The 20,984-nt window shown below is 35.1% G+C and overlaps 1 protein-coding gene across 1 annotated transcript; it reads left to right on the plus strand.

Annotated features, from left to right (window-relative positions):
- Positions 1-6,358: 6,358 nt before the first annotated feature.
- On the plus strand, positions 6,359-11,018 carry LOC142644394 (proline-rich receptor-like protein kinase PERK15). Its single transcript, XM_075819019.1, has 8 exons — positions 6,359-7,034; positions 8,289-8,825; positions 8,960-9,046; positions 9,269-9,339; positions 9,555-9,631; positions 9,819-9,963; positions 10,136-10,297; positions 10,746-11,018. The coding sequence occupies exons 1-8, from the start codon at positions 6,359-6,361 to the stop codon at positions 11,016-11,018; spliced, it is 2,028 nt and encodes a 675-aa protein (XP_075675134.1).
- The last annotated feature ends 9,966 nt before the right edge of the window (positions 11,019-20,984 follow it).

The following is a 20,984-nucleotide window of genomic DNA, read 5'->3' on the forward strand; positions in this document are numbered from 1 at the left end:
TCCAATATGTTATCAATCAATTTGCATGTTGAATTTAAAGTGTGTGCATGTGATAAACCCTAATTCAATTTATTAAGTATTTCATTTGGATTGAAAAATAAATTCTAGTGAATGTGTGTGAATGGGGATATCCTAGATTCAAGAATTTAAAAGAATTATTAAATAAACATATTTTTCATATTTTCGATGTGGATGTAAGATCGAAACTAATGTTATGTATGAACATGTGATGAACAACCAAGAACATGTGAAGAACATATAAGAACAATTAAGAACATTCAAACATATTCAAGGGAATTTAAATAATTACTATCATGCTTTAATCTTAAACCCTCATCATGACAACATAAAAAACAATTAGGGAAATGGATTATAGCTTTATGCAAGATCCATATGGTGGAGGAGGAGACTCTTGAGGGAGATCCTAAGGGTGGAGGAAAAGAAGAGTTAGGAGAAGAAGAGTGAGTCTCACTTAATACCTTGAGTCTTAAGAAGACCAAGATATGACAAGACTACTCAACTTCCTAAAACTCAAGAGAGGGGGTTTTTGTGTCTTGGAATGAAGGAGAGGGGGGGGGTTTATATAGTAGTGGTGGAGGAAATATGAATGGAAGACCATTAATGAGGGTTGACAAAGAATCATGAACCTAGACCTTATTTTAGCCTTGGGAGAAATCTAGAGCATTGAATGTAGAGATTGATGGGAATGAGGAGCAAGCCTAAATTCGGTTTTTCCGTAACTGCAGTAATAGCCTGTAGAGCCAATTTCGAAAAATCATATCTGACTCAATTCTGATCGGAATTGTCTCCTTCTTGTGCTCAAATTGAAGCCCTCGGATGTCTAGTTTTTGAGAAAATTAACCTCATTCACAGATTCAAAATATTTTGAGAGACAATGATGAAATGGTGAGCAGAGGTCATTTGTTAAAAAATGGTTTCAGCACAATTAACATTAATAGGTCCCAAATTAGCTCCCAATTAACATTAAATGGCTCCAATCACTCTCATCTCAGACTTAATTGATTCCAAATTTACTCTAATTAAAAGATAATTGCACAAATTATTCATTGAATAATTAATGTTTAATTATCTAGTTAATTGGGTATATGCAACCTTACCAAAAAATATAGCCCTAACCAATCAAATTATGACACATCATTAATCTCAAATTGATTATAATTATAACCAATTAGAATCAATTGTTCATAATTACCTATAATCGGACTCAATTTGTGATAGTGCATCTCGACCATTAAAACTTGATTTGATGATAACTTTTAATTTGATGGTCTGATTAGAGCTTATGACCAGTCGATTTGATCATTACAAAATCAAGATCATTTTAGTGAAATGAGATTAAGGATCTAATGACCAGAAAAAAGACGCATATTTCCAAGGAAAAATTACTCTTTTACCCTCCAGGTGAGGTTAAATGCGGGTTGCAAAATGAGGTGTCAACATATACCATCAACAGTAAAGACTGTTAGCACAAGCTGAAACCCTTCATCGTCATCCATTTTGGCTTCAAACGCTAAGATTTTTTGCTCTTTAAGTGCTTCTTTATTAGGGTTCCTAGGACAATGTGACATATGATGTAATAAATTAGTAGTTTTGTGCCCTTTATTAACAGCAAGATAGGTTTTCTAACAATAATTGCAAACAATCTTAAAATGACTCTCCCTGATATCTATTTTTTCAAAATGATCCCAAGTAGTAGACTTTCTCCTATTATTACTAGGAGCAGCAGCTTTATTACTCACCTCACCTTTATCTTTATGTGGAAGTGAGGGAACTTCACCAGTAGTTGGATTGACAGTAGGTTTAGCTTGGGCAACAAGTCCAGTGTGGGCAGCAAGTTCTGCTGCTTGGGAAAGGGGTGCATCACTCGTGGGTTCCATAACCTAACAACATCAAATTTAAGCTAAGCATTTGCAAACCACAAAAACAATGATACTAGTATCATTTTACTACCCTAACATACACACAAGTGAAACAACAACAACTAGAAGTCAAAGCAACAACAAAAGCAATGACAAAAATAATAAACAAACAACAACAAGAAATTAAAAGAGAAACAACAGAAGAGAGACCATACCTTAGAGAACCCTTAGCTGTTAAGGATTTGAGCTTGAAGAGGAAACAATACAAGTAGCCTACTTGAACAACTTTCAAGTCTTGTATAAAATTAGGGTTTCAATTTTTTTAAGTTAGGAAAACAAAATGAATCAAACAAATGTACAATAAAATACAATCAAATAAACAAAACAATAATATGTTAGGATTTCATGTTTTTAAATTAGGATTTCATCTTTAAAAAGTGATAACTCAAATATATGACCTAAAAATTCAAATTAGACCAATAAATATAAGGAGTAAGAGGACTATCAATTATAATGGCCTTAGGACCTTTGACAACAGCCTGATTTTTTTTTCTTTTAATCTCTATCCCCTCTAGTAGGATGAATGAACAATTTATTTCTCAAGTCAGTACATCCAATAGCACACTCAGTTTTCAAAACTCCATTCTAGGACTCTACAATTTACGACACATATTAGCTTAAAGCTTTAGATAACATGTACAATTTTAACATTAGCAAAGCCATATAGAGGCTCACTTCTCAAGTACATGCAACTCTGTGGCTCAGCAATTTCTTACAAGTCGCAACTATAATCTTAGAGTTTTACATGATTTGAACAAAATGATAAACCCATATCTCAAAATAGAAACAGAGAGATGAAAATAGAGAAAAAGAGATGGAAAATGAAGAAATAATATCTAATACTGAGAAGCTGAGACTCAACCCATGGTGGAAAGAAAGTGAGGCGAGGAAGCATCGGATTGGTGATGAGGCGGCTGCAATAGTGAGGGTTTGGAGAGGAAGAGGAGTGGCGGCAACAACTAGGGAATGAAGAGAAAAGGCATAGAGAGAACAAAGAGACTGAAAAATTTGAAGAGCGTAAAGAGAACAGAGAGGCAACTAGGGTTTATGTGGAAGTCTGAAGAGTTTAAAACTCTTATTTGGATGATATTGAGCAGTGGAGTGTTGAGAGTTGAGACTCTGAAGAGTCTTGAGACTTGAAACTCTAAGAGTCGAGTGGAGGAAGACTAAAAAGTTTGAAACTCTATTTGATTTGATATTAAGCCATTTGATTTGATTTTGGCTTTGCATATACTCTTTAGTTAGCATGTAAGTTTAAATTATTCAAAACTCAGAGCATAGAGGAGAGGGCAGAGGCTACACATAGGTTATCTTATCACTTCATAGACCTAAAAAAATTAATATTTTTTTTAAAAATCTGAAACTATTGGTCGGGTCGAGTAATAGGTTTTTAATTCCTTAACCCACCGACTAATCAATTTTTGTTAGAGAAAGACCCGAATCCGACTGAGCATGGGTTTCAAGTCCACCCACTAGGCTTTAGGTCAGTCGAACCCGGTCGGTTTGGGCTGGTCATTGAACCGCTGGATAGTCTCTCTCTCTCTCAAATAAGCAGAGAAGAGAAGATAAAAGAAGAGTGAAGCTTCTAGGTAAGGCTTGAGCTCTACATCAGCTACCAAATCTGTTGGTGCCAAAGGTTCCGTGATTGGACTGCCAACGACCGTTGCTGAGTGGTGTTTTTGGTGACCAAACCAACAACACTTGTGGGTGAAACAACGACTTCAATTATCAGACATCTAGCTCCAACCTTCAGACATGGCATAGGTCACCAGAGCGACAACTCTAGTCATTGAACTTTCGACACCTATCGATGAAACGGTGGCTCCAACCACAAAACTGCTGACACCAAATGCCAGAGCAGTAGCTTCTACCATCACTAGTTGCCTAACCCTTCAGACCGGTGACCTAGCCACCAAATGGGGTGAAGGAAGCCACTGTGTATTTTTGTAAAATATTTTACCAAAATTTTAAATGTAAAACGTTTCCAACTTTTTATAAAATTTTTTACGGTTAACAGAAAATATTTTATAAGTTTGAATACATTTCACTTGCAAACAAACACATGAAAAATGGGAAAACATTTTACTTAAAAAAAAAAATATTAAGGGTATATTTGTTTGGAGGGATTTTAGGTAGATTTAAAAATTTAGGAGAGAAAAGTGGAGAGATAGCATTTTAAGTGGTTGTTTGGTTGGGTGGGTTACAAGTTTTTTCTCTCCGCGCCCATTAAAATATTCTCCCCAAAATAAGGAGAAAACAGGGGGTGGGGGGAGGGGGGAGAGAGAAAAGCTCAATTTGAGCTAATCAAAATGCCCATGTGCACAGCGCACATGGGTGCTGATCTTGCCGATTGTGTTTTTTTTTTTTGGGTGTTCTTGACAATTTTTTTTTTCTTCTTCTTATTCTGGGCGTCGTTCTTTCCATTTTTTTTTTCTTCTTTTCCTTTATTCTTTTTTTTTCTACTTTGTTTTTTTGTGGCTTTTCTGGTACTTCTCAGTAGTGTTTTTTTTTTTTTTTTGTTGTGGTGCTCATCTTCTTCTAGTGTCCATACATCAGTTTTTTTAAAAATAAAAATGTGTTACTTTTTTATTTTATTTAATGAGGACATAATTGTAAATTTATACCAACTTCATTTTTCATCCTCTCATTTTTTTTCTCAACTAAACAATTAAGTTTACCATCTCTCCACCTTTCCATCCTCTTAACCAACACAAATGGGAGAAAACTAAATCCCTTCTATCCTTCCACTTTTCTATCATCTCCTTATTTTTTATCCTCCCACTTTTTTACTTCTCTAACCAAACAGACCCTAAAAAAGTTAAAAAAAAAAATGCATTAATTCCCTTATGAAAAAGACCATATTCTTGAGAAATTTCATTATAGGAAAAGCATTCATCCACAAACTTTTTGTATGTATGAATGATAATTTCTAACACTCCTAGGGAACCTACCTTGAAATTTTGCTGCGGTGAACTCGTTGAAAGGATTTTTTTGTAGTTTCACATATTGTGTTAGTTAAAGAGAAAACCTTGTTCTTAACAGAAAAATCATGCAGAAACAGGTTTATATAAGTGCACAAATAAGATTCTTAGAAACATCAGAAAACTAAATCAAACATCCAAAAGAAAAACAAATGTTGATTATCTTGCTTCAACAAGCCTCAAGCAAGGGACATTAGACGTCTTAGGTTGAATTATTGTTTTGCTCAAGTGAACCTTGATTACACTTGAGCATGACTTTACTTCGCTTAGGCAAAATAATGCAATCTTTAATCCTTTGAAGGTCTTTAAGGCAGTGCTCCAAACATCCATGATATTTGATTACAAACAAACATCATAGAATTGGCTAACACTAAATTTTTAACAAAGGCTTCCAACTATTTAACCACTTGCCCCTCTGTAAGAATTTAACCACATTTCCTTAATTAATTTTTGTCCTTATGTTACCGTTTGTTGCTGAGCATCTAGTTAGGTGGTGAGTGATGACACATTAACGTACTAGGTCGATCATTACATGTAATGACCTGGATAATCGATAATCGATCTGGAAATTCACAGCACAGGCCATGTATGGGTACAAAAAATTGTAATAAGTAACTAACCCTGAACCAGAAAGTCCAAATCCGGATGAATATTCAAGAAGTGGAAGTTAGCTTTGTTAACGATATATGGTCCCTTTATAATTCCACACAAAATTAATTTGCAACATACCAATCATAGCCATCCAAAATAATGGTATATATTGTAATTGTAGGTGTAAAACAGAACGTGTATATATATATATATATATATTTATGTAATGCAAGTTGTGTTAACAGAAAGTTCAAACACAAAAATAGCAAAATTATTCCAGAATATATCCTCTAGGTTAAAAATAGAAATTCATACATAAGATGCCCTAGTTTGTAGGAGGTGATGTGGGGAAGGAGACACGGTTTCTTCGTTTCTTTCATTGGTACTATTAGCAAGCACCATCGTTTTTGTCTCATCCCTTTGAGAGTCTTCCTGCCCTTCTCCAAAATCTGAACAGGTACACCCTAATTCTTCTTCTTTCTCTGAAAAAAGAAAGAAAAAGAAAAAAAAAAACCAAGTTGATGCAAATAAATAATGATGAGAATTGAGAAATGACTTCGATTAGATTGTATGTGGTTGTTTTCCTCACGGCTAAGATGGTGCTATTTTGTGTTGTGGATGGTATTTTATATTCTATAAACTAAACGTGTTTAACATTCATTAATTCTCTCTTAGATAGGTTTATTATTAATTTCTTGGTATATAAATTGTTAATGTCATTTGTTTACCTTTGATTTTGTTCTCTTTGTTGCATGAATGTATGATTTAGAGGTTACTCGTTATTTGGAGGAACGGTGGGGTTTGTCCGGCACCTTTTGATGATAAACTTGGTCGGAAACTCCACCAATGTCTTCTGAATCACCTTCTCCAACAGGTTCTCCGCCTTCCCCACCATCGAATTCTCCACCTCCACCAGCACCAGCACCACCACCAGCAACACCCCCACCACCAGCAACACCCCCACCATCAACATCACCCCCACCAAAATCATCTCCGCCACCATCTTCACCACCGCCTCCACCGCCCACCACTTCTCCACCACCAAAAGAATCTCCCCCACCATCACCATCACCATCACCGCCACCGCCATCGCCAACCGCCCCTCCGCCTGATAACACGCCTTCTGCACCACCCCCACAAAATTCAAACACTAGTCCTCCTCCCCCACCTTCAAATAACAATGGTAGTAACAATGGTTCATCAACACCACCTTCATCTCCGCCTCCTCCGCCACCACCACCACCTCCTTCACAGGGGAATTCTTCTCCGTCACCTCCTCCTCCGCCACCACATCTCTCACCACCAAACAAGTCGCCACCGCCGCCTAAAAGCTCTTCAACTTCTTCTGATACAGTGGGGTCCAAGGATTCTTCTTCGTCCAAGCTGCCTATCATAATTGGAGTTGCGGTCGGGGCAGGGTTGTTGCTTTTAGTAATGCTTCTGCTCTTCTTGGTATGCAGAAGAAGGAAGAAGAAGAAGGAGGAGGATCAGATTCAGTACTACCCTTCTCAACCATCCAAAGGTATTTAATTCTCAAGCTCTTATTCTCATGAAAGTTTTACTGCATGGGACTCAATTCTTAGAGAACAAAATTCTCATGACATGAAAGAAATTTATCTCTTATATATACATTTCAAATAAAATTTGAACTGCTGCTCAAAAAAAAAAAAAAATTGAACTTTCACCTCAATTATACGGCGGGGGTACGTACACTTTTCTTTTTTCTTTTTTTACTTATGTAATTTTAATCATTCATCTATTATTATAATAATATATATTTATGGTTTAAATTAGATGAGTATGATACATAAAATAGAGTATTTTGTAGGATTGATCTCTCATATACGTTCAAAACTAGTTGATTATTTTTTTCCTTCAATAAGTATTGCCTCAAGAGGAGGGGAGAGGGGATGAGAGATCAAGAAACTATTGATATAATTATATCCTTTTTATCATAAAATAAATAAATAAAACATTAATGTTATACATATTTTATCTTTCAAGGGTTTGGGGAAGTAAGAGTTTTTTTTTTTATATTTATTTATTTATTTTTTTAAGATGTATTAAAGTTTGAATTGGTGTTTGCTCTATTAGATTCAAAAAGGTTTGAATGGTTGGAAAAGACAAACATATAAATATACTAATATATTTTAAAGCATTAACATCCAGTCATCCAACCGCACATTCAACCATGTTAAAACGATAGTAATAACAGGGATGCAAAATTTTTCATTACATTTTTGTACAACTTATTAAGGTGATAGTTGTGATTGAAATATCATTTTCACATATATCTACCAATAATATTTTGTTATGCACTAATCATGTCAGCAATTATTCAACAACAAAAAAAAAAGTTCTAAACAGTTGAAAAAGTATCCTCTCCATTGTAGAATGATTTGAAGCTTAGATTCAAGAGGTTTGAATGGTTGAAAAAGACAAGCATATAAATATACTAATTTAGTTTAAAGCATTAACATACCGTCATCCAACCGTACATTCAACCATGTTAAAACAATAGTAATAACAGGGACACAAAATTTTTCATTACCTTTTTGTACAACTTATTAAGATGATAGTTGTGATTGAAATATTATTATCACATGTATCTACCAAAAATATTTTGTTATGCACTAATCATGTCAGCAATTATTCAACAACAAAAAAAAGTTTTGAAAAGTTGAAAAAGTATCCTCTCCATTGTAGAAAGATTTGAAGTTTTGAGAAATTTGTCTCAAAGCCAAATCCTCAAGCATACAACTTTTGTTATGTGCAGGTCATGAATATTACAACGGTCCACCTTCACCATGGACCAACGGATCCAAACCTAGCGACCACGTTGTTAACATAACTCCGCCTCCGGCGAGCCATGGAAATTGGCCAGCGCCACCTCCCCCACCACCCCCGGCATTCAATAATAGTAGTGAAATGAGTTCTTCCAACTTCTCTGGTCCCCAACGTCCAGCATTGCCACCCCCACACCCTTCTGTGGCTCTTGGATTCAGCCAGAGCAACTTCTCATATGATGAGCTAGCAGTTGCAACCGGGGGCTTCACTGCGGCTAACCTATTAGGTCAAGGAGGATTTGGTTACGTGCATAAAGGGGTATTACCAAATGGGAAAGAGATCGCGGTCAAGAGTCTCAAATCGGGTAGCGGACAAGGAGAGCGAGAGTTTCAAGCCGAGGTTGAGATTATTAGCCGTGTCCATCATCGCCACCTTGTGTCACTTGTTGGGTATTGCATTTCTGGAGGAAGAAAGATGTTGGTTTATGAATTTGTTCCCAATGGCAACCTTGATCAGCACCTTCATGGTATGCTTTATAGTACTGATCGTCCCATTAATGTTAGTTTATTTTGGTTAATGTTATATCATATTTTTAGTCATTATAAATACATTTGAAAGGTACAACTAGTTTAACGATTTTTCTTTTGAAATCATGTGCAGGGAAAGGTGTCCCAACCATGGACTGGGCTACCAGAATTAAAATTGCATTAGGAGCAGCCAAAGGGCTTGCTTACCTGCATGAAGATTGTAAGTGACTTTTACATTAGCTTCTTACTCTTAAAATTATCTGACTGCATTTCGTACTCACATAAAAATGAACCCCCGTATGATTTATCCTAAGAAACCCCTCATATGGGGCAATTTTATAGTTGAGATTAAATATTATGAATCTAAAAGTGAATTTAATGTCATATATTTGAGAATACTTTTCCACTTAATCTCTCATATTAATCGGCTTGATACATGTAGGTCACCCTCGCATTATCCACCGGGACATTAAAGCTTCCAATATTCTACTTGACCATAATTTTGAAGCCAAGGTATGTGCAATATTGCTAAATTTATTGCCTTAATTTATATAAAAATATTATGCAAAGAAAAGAGAAGATTCTACTCGTGTATAATATTAATAATGCTTGTATCTGTGAATTAAGCAAAGCTATGTGCAATAATGTTAAATTTAACGCTGTATTAATGTTTGTATATGTTAATTGTTATCAACTGATTGATGTAAGTTGATTAATGACTTAATCAGGTGGCGGATTTCGGATTGGCAAAGCTAACTCAAGACAACTACACTCATGTGTCTACTCGCGTCATGGGAACATTTGGGTAAGTTCTTAATAAAGATAAATTTCATTTTTGGAACCACCACTTTCCTTTACAATTTACGTTCATTTTTAAAACATTTAAGGGATAAAATTTTCACCAACACCAAATACAACCTCAGTATAGAGTATAGAATGAAAATTGATTGTAATTTGTTGACTTGGGATTATCATTTTATCTACAAATACAGGTATTTGGCTCCTGAGTATGCATCAAGTGGCAAGCTAACTGAGAAATCTGATGTTTTCTCGTTTGGGGTTATGCTGTTGGAACTGATAACTGGAAAGCGTCCTGTGGATCCCTCGGGCGACATGGAGGACAGCTTAGTAGACTGGGTTTGAACACTCCCCTTTACAGAAAATCATTTAGCTATTTTTCTTTTGCGTGCTTTTATATGGACACTAGAAATTAATTTTATTACCTAAGTCTTACAAACTGTTGGATCATCCAATTAAAAAAAGTAATTAATTCCGATGTTTTCATATTGTTTGGTTTATGTATCAACAGGCCAGACCAATTTGTGCCCGAGCAATGCAGGACGGGAACTATGACGAGCTGGCAGACCGTCTTATGGAGAACAATTATGTTCCCCAGGAAATGGCACGCATGGTGGCATGTGCTGCTGCAAGCATAAGGCATTCTTCAAGAAGGCGACCCAAAATGAGCCAGGTATGTGTGCGCGTGTGCGTGTTTGTGTATATATATGAATGTGTACTTGTAAACAAGTTCAAGAAACAATAATTAGGTTCAATCAAATTATCACTTTGACTTTTAATGGGACCTTCTAGGCCTTGCTCTATCCTAATAGCAACCTGAATTCAATTGCACTTAGATTTACTTTTTCTTATATGTTCAATTCAAGATTCTGACATGGTTCTTTCTTATCTGTCCCAATTGTTATCTGTCAGTTTACACTTGTCTAAATAACTTCTATTGGTTTCTTTTGCTCATATCCTTCACATTGTACAAATTTTTTTCTTTTTCAGTTTCTGTATTAGGCTTATTCAACATTTGTAACCACAGTCTAGCAATATTTTGACTACTTACATTAATGTTACATCAATTTGAGTTAACTGACATGGAAAGGATTGGTATTGACGAAATATTTATGGAACAGATTGTACGTACCTTGGAAGGCGATGCCTCACATGAAGACTTGACCGATGGAATGAGACCCAGCAGCAGTGGATTCTTTGGCTCTAGTAGCTCTGAATATGATGCTGGCTCATACAGCGCAGACATGAAGAAGATTAAGAAGGTGGCACCGAACACTAACAGCCAGGAATATGCGAGCAGTGAATATGGTGCAACAAGCGAGTATGGGCTCAATCCTTCCTCCTCAAGCAGCAGTGGTCGCTCGAGCAAGGCACAGTCACAGATTAAACTCTAACTTTCAAAATAATAGACGATAAAGTGTGATCCTTTTGGAGTTCAGACTCTCCAAAATTGGGGTTACCAGTAACATACTATTCTTTGTCAAAATGATGGTAAAATGCCAGATACATCGAAGGCTCTAACCAATGTTCAAGACATAACATTCAGCATTGCATCATGAGTTGTGCGGGTTTCGAAACTTCAGCTGTTTATTAGTGAACTTGTTAGTAAATACTGTTTACTTTACATTGTCATGTTTTATTGCCATGATCATTAATGGAATTGTTTGTTTGTACCAACTACGTACTGATACTGAACCTTATGTAAAACAATGTATTTGGAGGTAGCTTATTTATGTACTAAGATATATAAGATGATTGATATAAATGTGGTTTGGAATTGGTGAGCAATTTTGAGACAGATGGGGCTTGTCCGGTTTGGCTTTTGGAAGGATTGAAAAGTACTTGTACTCCTTAAAAAGCTTTAAGGAGGTCCTTACTGAAAATAGCTGTTGTACGTTTTTAGATCCCTTAAACACAAGTTGTTTAACATAGTTATTTAACTAAGTGATTATTTAGATAAATTATTCAGTTTTAAGTTAAAACATTTATATCATATCATGTAAATAATGCAGAAATATAAAAAATACAATAATATGATAATCCAGGAAAACCTAACTGGTAAAAAACCTGGGGATGATTTAACCTAGCTATCCTCAAGGTAAAAACAGATCCATTATAAAAGAATTGAAGTTTGTACAATAAGACTTAGACCACTAACATCCTATTGCTACCTCGAGTATAAAACTTACTACCACGACCACGTGACAACTCTGAGTCCACGGACTACTTCTTTCCTTAATCTGCAACAACCACTAGTTCTCCTACTTATGACTTTGAGATTCTACTCAAAGGTTTCAGATCTTCTTAAAAGTTCTTTAAACAGCAACTGAAGAGATCATCAAGTTCTTAACATGAATCTTGATCTTAATAACCCTAAATGTGTGTGTGTGTGAAGGTAAACACCTCTAAATCTTAGCAAAGATTCAACACACAATCATCAAAAGACTTCTAAAACGTAATTAGGGTTTTTCCTTTTATACTAGAAGTAAAATACTTAACCCTACACGTCAAACGGGCTTAGGTTGAATTGAAAATTCTGTAGAAAAATAAATCTACACGTGGTTCGATCAATCGAGCCTAATTTTCTATCAATCGAACCTTGCAAATTTAGTCCAACAATTTCTGAATTACTTGATTCCAATTTTACAAATAAACACACTTTGAGCAAGCCTAAACCTAGACTCTATATTTTGATCATGGTTTGCCAACACATTACAAATTGAAATTCTAATATATTACTTTCTAAAGTCTTAGAATCTAACAAACTCCCTCTTTGTCAATCCATAACAAAACACATCACAAAAAAGAAATGCTCAAAGTTACAGCTCATTCAAATTAATATACCCTAAACATAGTTCAACCCAGCTACTATCTATCAGTTGCTAATGTAGATAGCAACCACAACTGAATTAACCTGTAAATTCCTAGAACACTTAACAAACACATAAACACATGTGTGGAAAATACAAGTAAACCACAATTAAACTTATTGATTTCACAAAACATAAAAAAAAAAAAAAAGATATACATCATGAATAACCTCATAATATAAATCAATAACCAATGTACAGCATGTGAAACAAGAAACAATTAAAAAAAAAAACACAAATAATAATGTCTCCCCCTAACATATACAACCCATAAAAGATAAATACATCAAAACGAAAATGAATACATCATAAAGCCAAAACCAAAAATACATCATCAAGCTCCTAGATACAATCTATAAACTCCAAATCTCCCCCTATCTCCATACGTATGTTACTCCCCCTTTTTATGACGAATTTTCAAAGGACAATCAAGACTCATCATCAAAAAGTGGAGGCTGTGACTCAGCATCCGCCAAATCTGCTCTCAAAGCATGAAGCTCGTTGAGCACATCTAACAGAAGCTGTCCATGTGCCGCTTGAACGGTCGTGACTGTATCCAACATACTTTGTAACGAAGAATTGCTCAATGAAGAAGGTGGAGGATCCACAGTAGTAGTAGGGTCAACATAAGTCTCAGTAGAAGGATCACTAAATGGAGGCCTAGATGCAGCACCTGTAGAAGACTCGACTCTAGGGCGTTTAGAGCTAGCTTTCAACTAAGCCGCTCTTTGCCTAAGGAAGGTGGCACTTAACAAGAGCTATGATATGGATAGGCTCGAATGCGGGAAAATCCTTTAAACCTAAGTCTAAAAGAATCCTATGGATAAAAAACGGAAAGAAAAAACCATGAGATTTTGTACTACTCCTATAAACCTCAACAAATGATCTAATAAAGAGTAGGAAAACTCATAGGTGCATCGATGACAAGAGCGTACAAAAACGCTCATCTCTCAATGGGAATAGTATGTAGATGAGAGATAGGCCAAATGGAGTGACAAGAAATCTGGAAAAACAGATAATTGAGCTCAGTAAGCTCATGGGAAGTAATACAAGGATTAGTACCCCCATCTAATGGAAGTACCAATGATGAGTGACATGATGTCATCAAGGGGAGGAATCTCAGTGTAAGGGTACACTGGCTGCTGTACCAAAGGTACACCTAGAGCAGAGGCCATTACCTCAGGAGTAATGACATACTCTTCACCCCTTATCCAACTCTTCACATATTGAGTGTTAGAATCATTGGAGTGGACCGAGAGGTTCGAGTAGAACTCTCTAATCAAAGCAGCCGGAGGAGGATGCTCGACCTCTAAAAGCGGTAACCAACCCCTACGCTCAAAACTCCTACGTATCTCTGGATCTACCTCATCTAAAATCGCCTTACGCTCAGCCCAAACCGACCTAAAGATATTTAGCTTCTCATAGGTTTCTTGGTTTTTCGGGGTTCTAAACTTATCATTTTGAAACACAGGGGTAGAAGGGGTGGAGGTTCTCTTGTTGGCTCTAGTTTTCCTAACCATGATGCTAAGAGTTTAAAGGAAAGAACAAGAGAAAAAAAAAAAACCGAGCGCAAACTACATTAGAGAGGGTTAGAGTACAAAAATATCAAAAAATAACAATCTATATGATGCATGTGATGAATGCATTGAAATTTGTTCAAATTTACTTCATAAACCATCAATTGACTTGAACATAGAGTTCTAGTCCAAAGACACCAAATTTTGGAAAACCCAATTGTAAAAATTAAACCAAATTGATCAATTAATCATTACACTAGTTAGAAAACATCATATAATGACTTAATCAATCAATAACACAAGTCAATTTCACCAATTTAAGCCCAAGTGAACAAAATCCCCAATTTCACAAAGTTCCAAGCCCTAGAAATTTTAATTTTCCTCAAATCACAAAATTGATCAAATGAATGCATGAGGATCATGTTTATATCATCTAAGAACAAAAATCCATTGAACAAAATTGATTAAAAACAACTGAAATAATCAAAAATCCCAAAATCCCTATGTTCTAAATTTTCAATGAAAATGCATGAAACTAGTGATTTTATTGAAAAAGAAAGGGTAAAAAAGACTTACTAGTGCTTGAGGACAAAAACTTTGGAGAAATTTATGGAAGAAAATGACAAAAAATGCTTAGATTGGATCGGTCGAAGAGAGAAGTGAGAAATTTTTTTGAAAAGGTTTGAAAAGTATGAAGAACATGTGAGAAAGACCTTTTTAAAACACTCATTGTTCGAATTTCGATCGGACGAAATTGAGCTTCGATCGATCAAAAAACAGATTCGATCGATCAAGCATCAATTGAGCACCGATTGAGCCAAGCAGATTCAAACCTAAAATTTAAGCGCAATTTCGATCAGTCGAGCAACAGCTTTAACCGATCGAAAATCTGGAAAAATGAGATTTTTGAAAAACATAGCAAGTTTATGCAAAAACCAATCAAAACACAATATTTCATGAATGAAATGCATACGTATGAGTTTAAAAAAAATTTCAAAAACACTTGAATTCAACCCAAATCTTTCAAAAACAAGATTTTCAACCTTTTTGTCCCCAAAACTCAAACACTAAACATATTTTGCATCAAAATCGAGGAACATATAATCTTGGATGGCCAAAACAAATTCACACACAATATCATGTATTAAGTTTAGCAAAGAATAACTTGTGTAGTGTATGCAACTAACAATAGCATAAGATACATGTGAGGTAATATGTAGATAGTAATCAATCACAATTTTTACATTATTCATCATATAAATTTGAAAGAGACTATCACCTAAAGAGTTACATCATATAACTCTTACATCTCCTAGAAAACAAGCTTGCAATCATGTAATCTTTTTATGTTACCTCATAATGTACATACCAATTTCATTTTATTATGAATTATTAGTTTAGTCAGATAATGTACACACCAATTTTAGTATTAATTCAAGACTACACCTTATGTTCTTTTTGTGCATGTGCTACACTTTCTCGAACACAAAATCTTATGACATGTACTAAGGTGTTCATAATTGGCTAGTAAATAGTGGTGAGAAGGTTATTTATGCCTTTTTCATTAGGTTCTAGTCCAAACAATCAAAAGCATGTGACTTCAAAATCAAGATCATGTGATCAAAAACTATAAGCAACTTCCACACAACATACACTACATAGCTAAAACTAGCAAAGTGCAGTAAAAAATTAAGTTCATCCAAGTTAAACAAGGTACATAGGCATATTATGTAAAAATAATAGGTCAACCTTGATTACAAATCCAAGATATATGATACAAAACACATTTTTCCTTCTCTTTTCTTTATTTTTTTATTATTTTTTTAAAAAGAATAGCAAAAATAACCTATCATGAAATGCATGAATGTTATGCAATGTAAATCCTAAAAGCAAAAAGAAAACAGAAACAACAAAAGAAGAATGGTCACAAAGAGTATTGAGATGAAGCACAAAGACCATAAGAGCCAAGGATGACTAGGGACACAGAATCACACCAATCTCCTGGCGAAGTGTCTCAAACTTACTTCTATCAAGAGATTTGGTGAAGATGTTAGCATTCTGACGTTCAGTAGGGATATATTCTAGAGTTACAATCTTTCTTTCAACCAGATCCCTAATAAAGTGATATCTAATTTCTATGTGTTTAGTCTTAGAATGTTGAACATGATTCTTAGAGATATTCGTAGCACTAGAATTATCACAATAGACGACCGTGGTGTTTTATGATATCCTATAATCACCTAAAAGCTTTTTCATTCAAAGAAGCTGTGAACAACAACTTCCAGTAGCAATATATTCTGCTTCTGCAGTTGACAAAAAAACAGAATTTTGCTTTTTACTCATTCAAGCAACAAGATTAGCCCCTACATAAAAACATCCACCAATAATGCTTTTTCTATCATCAGCATTACTGGCCCAATCTGCATCTGAGAATCCAGCAAGAGACATATTTGACTCTTTGCTATAAAACAATCCATAATCACAAATTCCACTAACATATTTTATGATTCTTTTGATAGCATTCAAATGTGAAACCTTAGGATTAGATTGAAACCTAGAACATACACTAACATTGAAAGCAATATATGAACGACTAACAGTTAAATACAAAAGACAACCAATCATGCTTCTATATAATGTAACGTCAACAAACTCACCTGAAGAATCATTGGTTAGCTTTGCATTTGTAGCCATTGGTGTTCTAGCATGTGTAGCATTTTCAAGTCCAAATCTCTTGACAAGATTCCTAGCATACTTTGCTTGGTTGATGTAAATTCCAAAATCTGTTTACTTCACCTGTAATCCCAAAAAATAAGTTAGTTCACCAACCATACTCATTTCAAACATCTTCTTCATTTCATCTGCAAAAGATTTAGCAAGAGAATCATTAGTAGCATAAAAAAAAATATCAACATAAACTTGAGTTACTATAAAATAATTTTTATCCTTTCGTATGAAGAGAGTAGTATTTGCAAAACCCCTTTTGAATCCACGCTCAGTGAGATAGACAGTTAACCTATCATACCATGCCCTAGGAGCTTGTTTCAACCCATAAAGTGCTTTGCTCAACTTGTAGACATCATCCAGTTTGTGAGGATCAACAAAACCCTTTGGTTGTTCTTGGTTGTTCAACATACACCTCTTCTTGCAACATCCCATTCAAAAATGCACTCTTAACATCCATTTGATACAACTTGAAATTCAAATGACTTGCTATATCTTAGAGTATCCTGATGGATTTCAGTCTTGCTATCGGTGCAAAAGTTTCATCAAATCAATCCCTTCCACTTGTGTATATCCTTGAGCAACAAGTCTTGATTTATTTTTAATAATCGTACCATGTTCATCTAACTTGTTCTTGAAAATCCACTTAGTTCCTATCACATTCTCTCCCTTTGGTCTAGGAACTAACTCCCACACATTATTCCGAACAAATTGATGAAGTTCTTCACACATAGAATTTATCCAAACAGCATCTTGAAGTGCTTCATCTACTTTCTTCGGTTCGAATTGGGATAGATAGCATAAATGAATAATTACATTCAAGGCTTTAGACCTCAATCTCATGTTATCATTCAGGCTACCCAATATGTTTGTGACAGGATGATTTAACATTACTCTAGTAGATGGACCTTTGACCAGAGATGTGGAGGTACCTTTATGTTCAGATGAGGAACTAGACTCACTTTGTTCTTGTTGAGTTTCACGAACAAGAGTGGATGGTTCTGAAACAGCATCATTCAACAACTATAGTTCTTCATCACTATGCTTCTCATCATAATCTTCAGGAAGAGAATCATCAACCTCCATAGTCTTTTCTTGAACCAGAGGAGCGTCTTCTGAATGAGATTCTAAACATAATTCATCATTGATCACCACATTTGAAGACTCCATTACTGTTTTAGTTCTCAAATTGTACACTCTATATGCTATATTGGTGGAAGAATAGCCCAGAAAATATCCCTTGTTGCTCTTTGTATCAAACTTTTCTAGGTTCTCCCTATTAGAATGTAACAGTCACTACCAAATATCCTGAAGTATTTGACAATAGACTTCTTTCCTCTCTAGAGTTCATATGGTGTTTTCTTAGAATCAGGTCTGAAATACACTCGGTTGAGTGTATGGCAAGCAGTGTTAACCGCTTCTCCCTGGAAGGACTTGGGCATCTTCTTGTTATTTAGCATGACACGAGCCATTTCTTGAATAACCCTATTTTTTAGTTCCACTATTCCATTCTACTGTAGTGTCTTGAGTGAAGAGAACTCTTGATGTGTGCCTTGATCATTGCAAAAAGTAGTCAGTTTAGTGTTTTCAAATTCTTTCTCATGATCACTTCCAATTCTAGCTATCGCAGTACCTTTCTCAGCTTGCAATTCTTTACACAAATGTATCATCTTTACACAAATGTATCATCTTTTCAGGAGCCTCAGCCTTATCTCTCAAAAGCACAACCCAAGTATATCTAGTGAAATCATTCACAACAACTAAAATATACTTCTTTCCACCTAAACTTTGAACTCTGGCAGGACCCATGAGATCAATATGCAACAACTCTAGAGGTCTTGAGGTTTGTAGTTCTGTTACAGACGGATGCTTGGACTTCACTTGTTTACCCATCTGAGATGCTCCACATATGCACTTCTTTATCTTTTCAAACTTGGGCAAACCAATAACTATATCACACTTGGAGATCTTTTCTAATTGCTTATGACTTGCATGTCCCAACCGTTGATGCCATAAGTCTACTTGATTGATCTTCACACAAACACTTGTTGCTTATACTTGGTGTTATACCATGACAGTTATCAGTTGTCCTAATACCAATACACATGCAGTCACCTTCTCCATAAAGTATCTCACATTCATACTTGGTAAGGAGAACATTTAGTCCATTGTCACAAATCTGACTGATGCTTAGTAAGTTAGCATTCAGCCCATCAACATACCAAACATCTTCAAATACCAGTAACCTTGGAATGTCCACAATTCTAATGTCTCTGATCACAAATTTGCTTCCATCTCCAAACATGACTGTTCCAATCTTTCCTTCAAAAAGTGTCTTGAATAGAGCTTTAGTTCCTATCATATTCCTGGAACAACCACTATCCAAATACCAAAGACAAGAATCATGTGCCTTTAAGGCGGTTAAAGCTCTATAACACACATAATTGTCATCACATGTAATTATACCAAGATACTTAAGGAAAGACTTAACACATGCAACAAGTGATATAAACCAAAAGTAGACAAGTTGGAGTTTTAGCAAAAAGAATTTCAAAGAATCCATGACAACAGGAGTCAAAGATCAACTCTTAGATCAAAAGATCTAAAAACACACGAGCTAACCTGCTCTAATACCACTTGTATGTTTTTAAACCCCTTAAACACAAGTTGTTTAACCTAGTTATTTAGCCAAGTGATTACTTAGATAAATTATTCAGTTATAGGTTAATACATTTATATCATATCATGTAAATAATGTGAAAATATAAAAAACACAACGATATGATAACCCAGGAAAACCTAACCGGTAAAAAACGAGGGAGGATTTAACCTAACTATTCTTAAGGTAAAAAAAAATCTACTATGAAAGAATTGAAGTTTGTACAATAAGACTTAGACCACTAACATCTTATTTTTACCTTGAGTAGAAAACTTACTACCACGATCACATGATAGCTCTGAGTCCACGGACTACTTCTTTTCTTGATCTGCAGCAACTATAAGTTCTCCTACTTATGACTTTGAGACTTCACTCGAAGGTTTCAGATCTTCTTGAAAGTTCTTTAAGCAGCAACTGAAGAGATCATCAAGTTCTTAACATGAATATTGATCTTGATAACCCTAAGTGTGTGTATGAAGGTAAACACCTCTAGATCTCACAAAAGATTCAACACACAATCATCAAAAAACTTCTAAAATGTAGTTAGGGTTTTTCCCTTTATACTAAAAATAAAACACCTAACCCTACACGTCAAACGGGCTTGGGCTGAATTGAAAATTCTACAAAAAAATAAATTTGCACGTGGTTCGATCGATCAAGCCTAATTTTTGATCGATCAAGCCTTGCAAATTTAGTCCAACAATTTATGCAATCACTCGATTCCAATTTTACAAATAAACACACTTTGAGCAAGCCTAAACCTAAACTTTATGTTTTGATCATGGTTTGCCAACACATTACAAATTGAAGTTCTAATATATTAGTTCCTAAAGTCTTAGAGCCTAACGGCTGTAAGACTAGCTCTAGATTGAGTTCACTATTCATGAATTCAATATTCACTAGAATTTTGCCAAATACTTAAAACGCTAAAGAGCTTTCCAGTTAAACCACTATATTGCAAAAGCTGTACCAGTAACACTCTACAGTTAATGAGCAATACGCTTTCAAGTTTAACCATTTGAATATGGATTGTCACTAGTTAGACCCAAACAAATTTGGAAGCTGCTGCTGAAGAATTGCAAGATCATGAAGGGAGTATTTTCTTCTAGTTTATTGAGAAAAAATAAATGCCATCAAAATTTTGACGCATAGGTCTTCTGTTTTGCTAGCTGAAGGGTACAATACCCTGAAAATTATTAAAGGCTGGCTTTTCTATACGTTAGTTGTTAAACAATTTGGATTTAATCTGGCTCAAACCAAAACTAAAGAAGGATAAAGAAGCAGATGTTGTTGTGCATTTCGTCAACAAGGATGAAGAGGCTTCTATTCGTCTTATTGGAGCATTTTTTTTAGAGTGGAAATTTTTTCCCATGGTGGAAGACAAGCCCTATGATCAACATCTATTATTTTGCTTATCCTATACTAGCCGTTGGACTACAATCAGCTAAGACAAAAAGCCTGTTTGGCATCAGTTTCAGCTTTTAGCTTTTAGTTTTTTTGTACAACTTTTTAAAATTTTACATTTTTCTGCTTTTTCTCATCTTTTAAAATTTTTTCAAGATACAAGTATACTTTAACACACTTTCAGCC

Source organism: Castanea sativa, chromosome 7, assembly GCF_040712315.1.
Source record: "Castanea sativa cultivar Marrone di Chiusa Pesio chromosome 7, ASM4071231v1".
Lineage (NCBI taxonomy): Eukaryota > Viridiplantae > Streptophyta > Magnoliopsida > Fagales > Fagaceae > Castanea > Castanea sativa.